This window comes from Poecilia latipinna, unplaced genomic scaffold (assembly GCF_001443285.1).
Source record: "Poecilia latipinna isolate Pla-1442-1.1 unplaced genomic scaffold, P_latipinna-1.0 Scaffold82, whole genome shotgun sequence".
In the NCBI taxonomy this organism is placed as follows: domain Eukaryota; kingdom Metazoa; phylum Chordata; class Actinopteri; order Cyprinodontiformes; family Poeciliidae; genus Poecilia; species Poecilia latipinna.
In genome coordinates this window covers 446,381-458,827 of record NW_015112698.1, presented here as the reverse complement: position 1 = coordinate 458,827, position 12,447 = coordinate 446,381, and the positions used below count along the sequence as shown (strand labels likewise).

General features: G+C 38.5%; 1 protein-coding gene across 10 annotated transcripts in view; it reads left to right on the top strand.

Moving 5' to 3' along the window:
- LOC106938268 (discs large homolog 1-like protein) overlaps positions 1–12,447 on the top strand; it is a 126,804-nt gene that overhangs the window by 100,930 nt on the left and 13,427 nt on the right. For 9 of the 10 annotated variants that reach the window (XM_015020211.1, XM_015020196.1, XM_015020202.1 and 6 more), the window contains one exon: positions 8,745–8,859. In XM_015020211.1, the coding sequence (XP_014875697.1) occupies positions 8,745–8,859 (115 nt within the window). Of the gene's footprint in view, positions 1–4,294; positions 4,580–8,744; positions 8,860–12,447 lie in introns of those variants that run through there. The other variant, XM_015020266.1, reaches the window with a different exon arrangement.

Here is a 12,447-nt window from a genome sequence, read left to right as displayed (position 1 = left end):
ATTATTATATATAGTTCACTACCAGTTTCACACCTTCGGTGGGGAAAACAACCAGATAAACAGAGAAAAACAGATAAAAATAAATATCGGTTGTTCATATCAGCCCAGTTTTATCTATCAAACCGATAGTTATATGAAAAAAAAAGACCAATATTGGCTGATACCGATGTTGGTGTCGATACATCGTGCATCCCTAAAAAATACACCCTTGTGTTTAAAGTGTGTCCAAATGTAATACGCATACTAAAAAAATAACATCAACATTAGGTCTGAACTGATAATTACTTTAGTAATTTATTATTCTGACAGTTAATCAGATTTAAAAATATTGTCTTATTTTACAGATTTCTCATTTAACCACTCGAGTTTTTGTTTTAGAAATACATTAAAATATTAATAAATAAGAAATTCCTTTTATAAATACAAAAATAAAAATATTCTACCTTGAAATGCAACAATAGTTCCACAAAATATTGTGATAAAATTTTAAATCCATATCGCCCAGCCCTTCGCTGAACTATTACCTTCCCACTGCAGACCTTAATGTTCAGGTCCGTGTTTTCTTTCTTTTCTTTTTGTTTTTTGTTTGGTCGTTCACACTTGTATGTGAACTGTGAACGACCTGAAAGTGTCCCGCATGCACAGTAGAGGGCGCAATNACGTCACACTAGAGAGCCTCCTCAGTNTNTTGCCAACCGCCATAAAAAAGAAGAAGAAGAAGTGCTCAGTGTTTCCAGAAGTAAACATGGATGCTAGTGTGGAGCATATTTTATGATTCTGAGAAGTTGTTATCCGACCGGAGCAGCGCATTAACAACTCAATCCTTTACAGTCCACCATGGTTGGTGTTTGCCTTCCCGGTTACACGTATCAAGACGCAGAACAGTGACGTTTGTCGAGTATCAGTGACGTTCAGGTCGGATGAATGCGATCTGATTCAGGTCGCATTTGAAAAGATTGTATCGGATTTCCAAGTGGCCTGGGTCACATTCGGAAAAATGCTTACCTGTGTTGTTCAGACTGTCATGAAAAGATCACATACGGGTTGCAACGGGCACGTTAGCCGTTTGTTTAGCGTTGCCTTGGTTACCTAGAAGTTCGCAAGTCTCTGTTTATCCGTGATCAAACATGATTGTCCTTTAAGATGTGTCAGTTTTCTGTAAGATGTTTGTTACAGTTTATGTAGGTTTGAGTCAAAATAATTTGTTTGTAATAACAGTGAAGCTGAAGCAGACTGAAAGCTAGATTTACCAGTTTAAAGCAAAAAAAAAAAAATCAATAATTATCGATATCGACTGATATGAAAAGCTTATGTTGTGATATGTTTTTCAGCCATATTGTCACTTCAAGCATTAAAAAATCCCACATATAACGCTGTAGGTCCAACATTACTGTTTCAGCACCATGGACAGCACCGTGGATTGTTTTTTTTTTTTTCTCTTCACTGCATTTTATAAACACACAGTCTTCATACACCAATAACATCCAACACATTTAACAAGAAAGGATGGAGAGAGGAGAATGTAACCGATTGAAAAGGTCTGAAACTGAAATCCTCAGCTAAATTTTATTTTTTTAAGACGTCTGTGTTCCCGTCTCGTTTCCGTTTCATCGGGTTTCTGGTACCGTCGCTGTTTGTGTTGATTACACGAACATCTTGTTTGCAAAATAAGCACTAAATGTTCCAGAAAGGGCTGACCTTTGGGTTTCATATTCTCCCACATTATTAAGTTTCCTCATGTTCATCTGTTAAACAGAAGTTTTTATTTGATGGGATTACACACTGCTGCCAACACACACACACACACACACACACACACACACACACACAGAGGCGGTTTCTGTCAGCAGTAATACTGAGGTGATGCACAGAGGATTATTCACTCCTGTTAGCCTACTTATTAAACTTTGCATGTGTGCGCTGTGCGTTTGTTGTCATTTGGTGGATTAGCAGCTTCTCTGTGTTTTGGCTTTTAAATGTAAGTTGTAGAAAAACTGTTGACTAAATACTCGCTCGCCTGCCTCCTCTTGCTCGTCTCTTGAACGTGTTCCTCTTCTCCACCTGTCAGCTCCTCTTCTTCTCCCCAGTTCTTCTGCCGTCTGCAGTAATGGTCTGACTCACCGCCCACACAAATGTGATCTCAGGGATTTCAGGCATCCGTTGTAGTGGGTAGATGACTGATTTGAGATTTGCTGTGTGACGCAAATCACCGTTTTGACTCTGCAACTTGATTCCAGCATATAGAGATGAGATTTAGTCTCTGTTTTTCGCTTTTCTTTTCTCATCTCTTTTGCAACTTGATCATTCTAATCAATACCTGCATAGAATGCTCTTTAATTATTGATGAGCCTCAGTGCCAGCACTGTTATTTTTAGAACCTGGACCTTGTATTCCCGATGTATGTTATGATATATAGGACTGACTTAAAAGGAGATTTTGTGTGTTTTCTTTGGAAACAAGAAACTAAAATTGAATATTTTATTGAATGTTTTTGACATTAATTAATTAATTAATTAATTGGAAAGTATGTAAACAAATTTAGTATTTTCCTGTATAATGAAGTTTTAGGGAGGTAAACATGCTGGAATTATTTATATTTTACAAATCTTGGTAAAGGAGAAATTACATCCTATGTATATTGTTATATATATGTACAGTTGAAATCAAAAGTTTACGTACATCGAATAAAATGACTTAAACTTTTTTGTTTTAGGTCAGTTAGAATTGCTAAAATTATTTCTATTTGATAAATGCCATAATAATGAGGATTATTATGACTAATTATGTCTTTAAATCAGATGTTTACATACATTTTCTGAGTATTCTAAGATCTTACAACAGCTAAAATCTGACGCCGCTTCTTTTGTTTACATTTTTTGAAGTTGGAAGTTGCTCCCTGTCTTCTTCTGACGTTTTTATGTCACTTCTTTCTGTGGTTCTTGGTGCAGCGCCCCCACAGGCGAGGAGGGGAATAGGTTGTTCAGTCAGTTTGGTTGATTTGACACAGTTCAGTGTGAAAGCTGAAAATGTAACAAATGTTGCAATTTGGCCCACATTGATCTGAGTTTACCTGACGATAAGTCGCACTTAAAAGCCTTTAATTTGATCCAAAAAGCGACAGTGCACCATATTTTTTCGGATAGGATTATATATTGTTCCGGAGTAAAACAGCGCCCTCTAGTGGCTTAATATGGGTTAAATCTGGTTGTGCTTTCTGACCTTGAAGCGATTTTGTGTGTCTCCCTGTCAAAATGTTTTAGTTGCATTACGGCTACCGGAGTAATACGTACTGGGCTTTGACTGACTGACTTATCTGACTGTTTTGTTTCGCTTCATGCGCCTTACAGTCCAGTGAAAAAATATCAAAAATAGACCATTCATTAACTGTTTGCAGTATAATCCAGTGCGCCCTACGGAAAATACGGTAGTTTAATGAAAACCAAAAGGTTTTGAGGCAACGAGTTGGCAACGACCGGTAATTAGATTGTTCAGTTTAAACAGAGACGGTAATTATTACCACACTCTGTTCTCAAATATTTCCCTTAGGCAGGTTTTCGGTTATGATCCAGAGATGCTTAAACAATCAACAGAGAGCAGAGAGAGATATCTGAAGGGGAAATATTGGTGCAGTGCTCACAGCCCTGGAGGCGCGATCTGCCCGTCTCCAGAGGTTTCCCGCCCGATGCACACAATGCAGAAAACGGCAGCTGTTCAGTGGAGAAACAATGCTCCTCCTGGGAACCAGGAGAGGAAAGGTAGATGTAGGAAGCAGGGAACATGAGCCCCAGAGCCATTTGTCTCTGTCACCACCACCTCCCCCTTTTTTTCTCTCTCTTCATCCTCCTCCTCCTCACTTCTTTCCCCTCTTCTCCATCACTCTCTTTCTCTCCATTACATTGTTTTCAGTTGCTCTTAACCTGATAACGCTGCTGTATGTTGACAGAAGAACTTAATTGCGGATTTTGTGAGACTAAATTGAAAGCTATGGGGCAGAAAATGAAAATAGTGTCTGTTTGGAATATTTCGGTCCCTGGAATCAGTATTCAAATCGCTTGGTCGGGGCTTTTTGTGTGTCGTGGTGCTGAAGCGACTCCCCAGGCCAAAGTAGGGCAGGAGAGCCTGGCACCGACTCAGCTTCCTGCATGAGTGACCTGAGGAAACACTGTGTGTGTCTGTCTGTCAGTGTGTGTGTGTGTGTGTGTGTGTGTCTCCGCCCTACAGCAAGAGAGGGGGAGGAGCAAAACGAACACGCTAGTGAGCGAGGAGTGGAGTAAGAATAGGGAGTTAGCATCTGTTGTTTCTGGCATCTGAGCAGCTCTGGACTCGTTCTAATGCACACTAATTCATTTTTTACATTTTTTTTCTAATTTCCTCTCTTCACACACACACACACTGCATATCCCCTGGCCCCTCCCACACACGTTGCTGCTCTCTCTGGCTTTCCCCAGCATCTCCGCTCTTCTCTTTCTGCTCCTGCACATCCCTGGATTGTGAGAATCAAACGTCTCTCTCTGTCGCGCAGTCAGACTCTGATCTGAAAGCCGCCGTGCCTGCATCACGTTGTGGACGCCGGTCGTGTGTGAGTACAGTCGACACGGAGACAAAACGATTGCTTGACAGTTTGACGTCTTGCCTCTAGTATGGATGTGACTTTTTCAACTTGAAGGAGAGATGACTGACTGAACTTTTTGCTAGAAAATGCTAAATCTACATCTTCAAATTCTGCTCTCGTCTTTCTTTCTCGTTGCCTTTTGTGTTTCGAAGGAGGAGTAATAAAATCTCATCTGCAGCCTTGGATAAGAAAAGAGGAACAGTTTTCCTCTCCATAACTTTTTCATGAGTCTATCAGAAACGTTTTAGCTGCTCTCAATCAAAACTGCACTCATTTTTCATCCCTCCTCCTTCCTTTTGCCGATATAAAACTTCCAGTGTTTTTATTGGTTTTGTTCTTTAATGTGCAGATTTATGCTGAAATACAAAATTCATAATTTTTGAGCTGGATTACAGAAAATGATGGTATGAATCTCAGAAAATGCCAAACTGGGGTTTGCACTGGAAAGACAAACAGTTTGAGAGAGAATAAAAAAGAAGAAAATGTTTCTGCAGAAGGTCGTTTTGTTTTTCTCGTTATTTCCAAAGAGCAAATAGAAGCAAATTTTCCTAATTTTAAAGCCAAATTAAGACGTAGGATTTTTTTATTTGTGATTATGTTAACAGAAAATGACAAACTAAGCACTAAAGCATATCTATTGGTATAAATTACGTCTAATTTGACTTTAACCCTGTTTTGCATTGGCTAGTTGCTTGCATTACATGAAATTAAAAATGAAATTCATCTGTATTTGAGATGCAAATGAAGCTGAGCTGAAATTTTTTGATAAAATCATAGATATTCAGCATCCAGATTGGCCCAGCTAGCGTGTGCAGATGCATGGCCGCCTGTACCTTGAGTGTGATTGAATTACTCCGGGTTAATTAGATTGTGTCGTCCACAGTAATGGGTCAGACACTCACACAAGGACATCCTTCAGTGGGGGGCTTTTTGGGTTTATTACTGCTGCTGGAGCTGAGTGGGAGATAGTCAGCATGGATTTATGACACATTTCTGTTTTTTTGTGTTGCAGCTTTGGATTTAAATACTGCAATCCACTCACTAGAGAGTCCACTAGTTAGAATCCATCAAAACAGCAATCATCCCGCTATATCTAAGCACATTTTATATAATTAGCCCTTCTACCTTGAGCATTTCCATAATTGATGTGCATTCATAATTGAAGAGGCACAATGACATTTTTATTGCCACTAGAAAAATTGGGTCAGGAACTTGAGTGTTTTTGCTGCACACAGCAGAAGGACGCTGAAACGCTGGAAGGATTGCACTCTGCGCTGATTGGCCAACCAGTTGCTCTTCTGCAATTTAACACGATAGTTTGGAAAACAAACCGAAAAACTTACATTGAAATATTCTCATATCGTCTCTTGTTTTTTAAGATTTTACACCATAGTCAATGTTTTATCATAGTTTGTAAATGCAAATTCATACTTTAAAAAAACTGATTGTAATCTGCTTTAAAGCTGCAGTTTGTAACTTTTATACAAAAAAAATGTTTTTTACATATTTTTTATAACCGCCACCATGTTATGACGGAATAAAATGAGAAAAGATCAGTCTCCTCCTCCTCCCTGTCTGCTCCCATCGAAAAACAACCAATCAGAGCCTGGAGGCGGGTCCTATCGCTGTCAATCAACCTTGTGAACACTATGCTAAATGTGCTAATGGCAGAGAAACAATGCTAACTAGCGTTAGTATTCATGACAGGAACGGCTATCAGGAAGAAACTTAATTTGAAAGTTTTAGTTCCCTTTGTAGGTTATTCCACTTGTAACATGACATTTTTTCCATGTTATCAGTGAAATAATCTGCCAATGAAGTTAGTACTTTTTCACCAATATTAAATAATTGTTGACTTAAAATATTAATTAATAAGCTCCAATGTCTTGCTGAAAAGTTTTTGGAAAAGTTAATTTTGTCTTAAGATATTTGCAATAGATCAAAAATACTTGGTAAGATTTTGTGTTTTTCATTGCAATCATTTATTTTAACTCATATTTTATAATAATGACCAAAAACCCAGATATTTATTTAAAATGTTCTGGATTCCATATTTTTTCCTCATCTTGCCTCTAACTTTCAGGTTGGAGGGAAGGGATTTAGTGTCCCGATACCTAATGGATACATTTGCTGCTCTGTGAAACAATTTTAGCGCTAAAATGTGTAACTATCCCAACCAAGAATAACAGAACAAGTCTGACATTTACAGGAAATCCCTTCCCAAATGTTCGATTCGGCTTCACCTGCTGTGTTTTAGCGTTTCAGCCAAAGGACTAATAAAAGCTTAATGAGTTTCTGCAGCAGCGACGCTCCATCACGCCGAAACTGAGCCACTGAACGTCACTCTGTTACATCATCACTCGGGTTTTAACTGGACCCTTCAGTTACGACTCACATATTTTCCACACACAGCCGTTTATGAAGTCATAAAATCAGATCCTCATTTGAATCACATGTGTTTATGAAGTTAATGAGTTTTAGAGATTTTATTTGGTGAACTTTGGTCTCTATATTTCTTCATAATGCAGATTTTATTAACGGTGGCATGTTGAGGAGAGGAATTATGATTTTGTTTTAAACTCCCCATGTCTCAGAAGTGCCATGTTATTTCAGAAAGTCTCTTTTAACTTTCTACAAACTACATTAACCAATCTCAGAGGATAATACCTAATCAGAGCTAATAAACTTAAGAATGAGAGAACAACACCACAAAAACACAAAATCTTACAAAGTATTTCTGGACTAGTTTCCAGTGAAAATGTCTCATTACCCTTGAAATAAGACAAAACTAACTTAAAGTAACTTTTCAGCGAGATATAGGAGCTTGTTTTAAGTAAATACTTCCTTAATGTTGATTAAAAAGTTCTAGTTACACTGGCAGATAAATGTATTTATAAGAAGACATGGGAATAATGGGGAAAATGTGTTGTTATAACTCAAAGAACCTTCCAGTGGAGCTAGAACTGGGTTGCTAGGTAACGGGCTGGCTTGGCTGGGGTTGCTAGGTAACGGGCTGGGCTTGGCTCGGGTTGCTAGGTAACGGGCTGGGCTTGGCTCGGGTTGCTAGATAACAGCGAAATAATCTGCCAGTGGAACTACAACTTTTTCATCAAGACCAAGAAATTATTTACCTAAAACAAACTTCTGTATCTTCCTGATAAGTTAATTTGTTTTAATTCAAGTGTACTAAGATATTTGTGCCAGAAATGAGACCAAAAATACATAGTAAGATTGTGTTTGCAGTGAAAAAAGGATTAGTTTATAGTAATCGTAGCAAAATTGTGAGATATTCAACAGATTTTTCTTATAGCAACAGAATATGTTCATCAGAATAACCTCAATAAAACAGAATATCTTTAAAAAGTTTAAACTATATCAGCAATTCATTTTCACATATGTGTTATGTAGCTCTACCAGAGGTACAGGGTTATTTTAACATGTTTTGGTTAATTTGTTACTATTATAACTTACAAAAACCCTAAATCTAATTTCAACTAATACAGAATATTAGATAAAACCAAAATTTCTGAAACATAAATGATGTTATGGTGTGAGTTTTTTTTCACTGGCAAATTATTTCACTTACAACATGGAGATAATGTCTTAGCTATAATAATCTAACTTAAAACCAGCTCTTTTGTCTTGCTGAAAAGTAACTTATGACTTAGTTTTGTTTTATTTCAAGTGCAATAAGACATTTGCACCAGAATCTAGACACAAGTACTTGGTAAAATGTTGTTTTGACAGTGTTGCTTGATTGTACTTATAAAATCTCGGTTTGTGCACATTAAGGCGTCGTTTGTGCTTCACAAAACTTCTTGCGATTCTAATGAATTTTAAACTACTTCTTGTTGCACTAAAGTCATTTGTGGAAATGTGATTATCACTGGGAATGATCTTCCGCCCCCCTTTTGGCTCTTTTTTTTTTTGTCACGCTGTGCTCTTCTCTTTCATCTTCTGAACAAAAATGATTGAAGTGCACAGAACCGCTGCTTCCAATCTGGAGCAGCAGGTATTTCATATAAAAGAAAATGCCCTAAACCAGATCCCACTTGTATAATTACTCTTTAAAAAAATGTGCAAAAAGAAAAATATTTCTCTGAGGTTAACACTGTTTCCTCTCTGTTTTTAGAGTACAGTCGATTCGAGGCTAAGATCCATGACCTGAGGGAACAAATGATGACCAGCAGCGTCAGCTCCAGCTCCACGTCTCTCCGCTCCACGCAGAAACGCACACTTTACATCAGGTACTGAAAGCCAACCCACAAAACCCAGAGACGACTTATTCTCCAGTGTCCTTCTCACTGAAAAGAATCTAATCTCAGCTGTCTGCTCGTTTGTGAAATCCAGAGAAAAGGGTTATCTCTGATAAAATCTCCATTAGATTTAGTGGAAAACGCAGCATTGTGTGTCTCCTGTCTCTGTCTTGTCCTTGCCTGGCTTCTCTGAATCACCACATCCGTCCTTTACATGCCCGCTCTGCCGGGGCATCTAAAGGAGACAGAGGCCCAATTTCAACTCCTTAAATTACAAAGTAAAATTTAGTTGATGTGATGTAGCATTTTTATAACAACGTAAGTTAACTTGGTCACTTGACTGTGCTATGGAGGGATTGTTTGTATGTAAACACAGCGGACACGCGCACAGCAGCAAAAAGAGTTGGGCCGGCCTCTAAAAGCTCCCTGGTTGCCATGGTTACCAGCATCCATCTTGCTGTTTTGTCATTAGCTAGCCTGTTGTCAGTCAGTGGACTACAGCTGTTTATCACAGCGTGATAAAATAAGTTATTCTACCAAATTGATGTGTCTTAATGATCCAGAAGCTTTAAACGCAGGTGAGTCGGTAAATGGCGAGAGAAAATGGCCCAGATGTCTGACTTTTTTGAAAATGAAGATGTAGCTGCATCCATCAAGGCAGGTGATGGATGCATCTACATCCATCCCCATTTAACGCTAACTGCCAAACAGCTAGTAGCTCAGTGTTCCAACATCCGCATATTAAAAATGTAGCAGGTTGAACGGGATGCGGTGTGAGGTGCAGAATCGATGTGCTAAAAATGACATCTGCAGATGTTCAATGCAACTTCGTATGGGAGTTTCGTTGGGTGACAGGAGGTGATCTGCACTGGCAGCGAGTTGTAAATAATTTTATTACCCTAATTGTAAATAGTCTTAAATATTTAGAATAATGTAATCTTGCCTGCCTTCTGAAGGTGATAGGCGCAGTAGAGTAGCTGGCTGCTGATGCAGCGTGACGTCGACTGATGATCTCTCTATGAAATGGAAAACAGATAACACTGAGTCTTTAAGTTTGATGCTACATTGCAGTTTTATACACTGTGTTTGTAGAAACTCTCTAAATCAATTCCTTAAATGCCTTAAGTTGGCTAATCACAGGTCTTAAATGTCGCAGGATTATTCTATCTTGTATGGAACTAGCTGCTGATAAACACTAGCTGGCTAGTTAACTAGCTGGTGTTTTTGTTTCTATCATGGGTAAGTGCAAATGTATCACCAGCTGTGCTGCCTGACGTTCATTAGCTTAAATATCACTCAGGCTAGCATAGAAAAGGTCTTAAAATGTCTGAAATTTGACTTTCTGTTTGAAAATAACCAATCAGATTTCAAGTACTAGAAAAATGTCAAACAGGAAGTGATTGGTTCAGCTGCTGCTGTTGTGTGTGACAGATTTGGGGTGTTTGATGCTCTGGGCTGCTGTTAGGTGTCCGTGCATGTACATACAGTATGTCTGAACACATCGAGTATTTGTACCAAATACTAGTGCATTGTGTGTAATAGACAGATTAACCTTTTCTGTTGCCTCAGTGGAAATGTCACTGACACAAAGTGACATACGGTATGTCCTGTGTGTGGAGCTGCCCTCTGTGTGTGTGTGTGTGTGTGTGTGTGTGTGTGTGTGTGTGTGTGTGTGTGTGTGTGTGCGTGCGTGCGTGTGTGTGAGTTGCTGCTGTTCTCCCTGCTTCTCTGACTTATTTTCAATTCACACCATTATGGTCTATTTTAAACACACTGCATGGCTCAATACTCTGACACTGCAACCGTTTACGACACTGCAGAAGGATTCACCTGAAGAGATGATGGTTGGTATGACAATACCGGAGCACTTTATGTTCTGCCGTTTTTCAATGTTTGGCTTCAGAAAGATAGGAAATATTTGAAGAGTCCTGGCAGAAATGTTTCACTATCAATACTAACCTGCGAGGGCTTGAGGATTTAATGAATCTGTAACAAATCGAGATGCGTAGAAGCTCAACTGGGGCTTGAGGTATGTTTGAAGGTTTTGAGTTTCACTGTATACTGAAAAGGGCATGGTTGTTTGCTGGATGGATTCCTGCAGGACGTATTGATATTTAGTCCTTTGAAAATGACCGGACAGTCAGGCTTTGTGAAATTTGATGTCATACTTTATGAACTATCTAGAAAAAGTCTTTAATTAAATGAGATTTTAACTTGGGCTGCATTCACACCAGCCCTGTTTAGTCCACTTTAATTGAACTCTAGTTTAGTAGGTGTGAATGCATAATCAAACTCTGATTCAGGTTCTACAAACCTCAGTCTGGGTTTGGTTGAAGTGAACTCTGGTGCAATTCAAATGAGATCGCTCCAAAAGCAGGAAATTAACTATAGCTCGGTGCATTCTGGGTAAATAGAACCAAACCAAACGCACTAAGGTAGTGCTGGCAGGAGAAATGGCTTGTGTTTTATTTTTTACCGAAGACAAAAGAGAAATCCTTTGAGTTAATATCTGATGCCACCCCATATTTTTTTACATTTCCTGAAGAAGAAAGTTGAGCTTAGTGTCTTCTTCTGATGTCTTTGTGTCGTTTCCTTCATTGGTTCTTGGCGCAGCGCCCCCACAGGCCAGGAGGTGAACAGGTTTTTCAAAGGGTTTGGTTAGTTTGACTCAATGCAGTGTGAAAGAGAACCGCAGCAGCTGAAAATGTAACGAATCGAACCGAGTCTGATGGACCATCAGGCGTGAAAACACCTTTACATTCAATATTTCACATGTTCATATCACTGTTAAATCGTATCAGCTTAAAGATGCCGAATGTTAGAGGTATGTGATCCAATACCAAATAAATCTCCGACCAATATCATCAATATCAATAAAAAAACTTATGAAACTTTAATAAAAACTGCAGGTGTACTTAATACTTATTATTTATCTGTGTTACATCATCAAACTTCTGACCTTCAGGTGTTTTTGTGGTTTTTTTTTCTTTAAATTATTTTGTTAAATTAAATTGAAGTATTTCAATCTAGTTCTGGACTGTTTTTCTTTAGATTTGTACGGGAAAAGTGTCTAATTTTCTGCATACAAGATTTGTTCAAAGAGATGCAGGTGATCTAAAAGGACAAGAGGTTTATGCTGCAGTCTGTTTTCATATCGTTGCCTGTATCGTCCGATCTCACACAGAAATATTATACATCTCCCTTTTGTTTCACTCTCTGAAATAAAGCTGCATGAGCAGAAATCCCATCTGAGCTTTCGGTGGAAAGTTAAACATGAATGGAGTAATAATTTAACTCTGCAGAAGTCCCAGGCAGCCATAACTGCTACAGAAGCTTATTTAACAAAGTAATTGTGTTTTTGTCACACATTATTGTAATTATTAATGTTTGTTCTCCTCCTGGAGTCATACCGCGGAGATTTCCACTCACAAACAAATAAAATATGTCAAACTAAGAGCCGGTAATTGAATTAAAAACATTTTTAATAATTCTGCACAACATCCCTCAGTGACACCTTTTCTTGTCTTTCTTTGGTTTCATATCATTGGGGATGTTTGCAGACGCGCCTCTGGGTTTAAG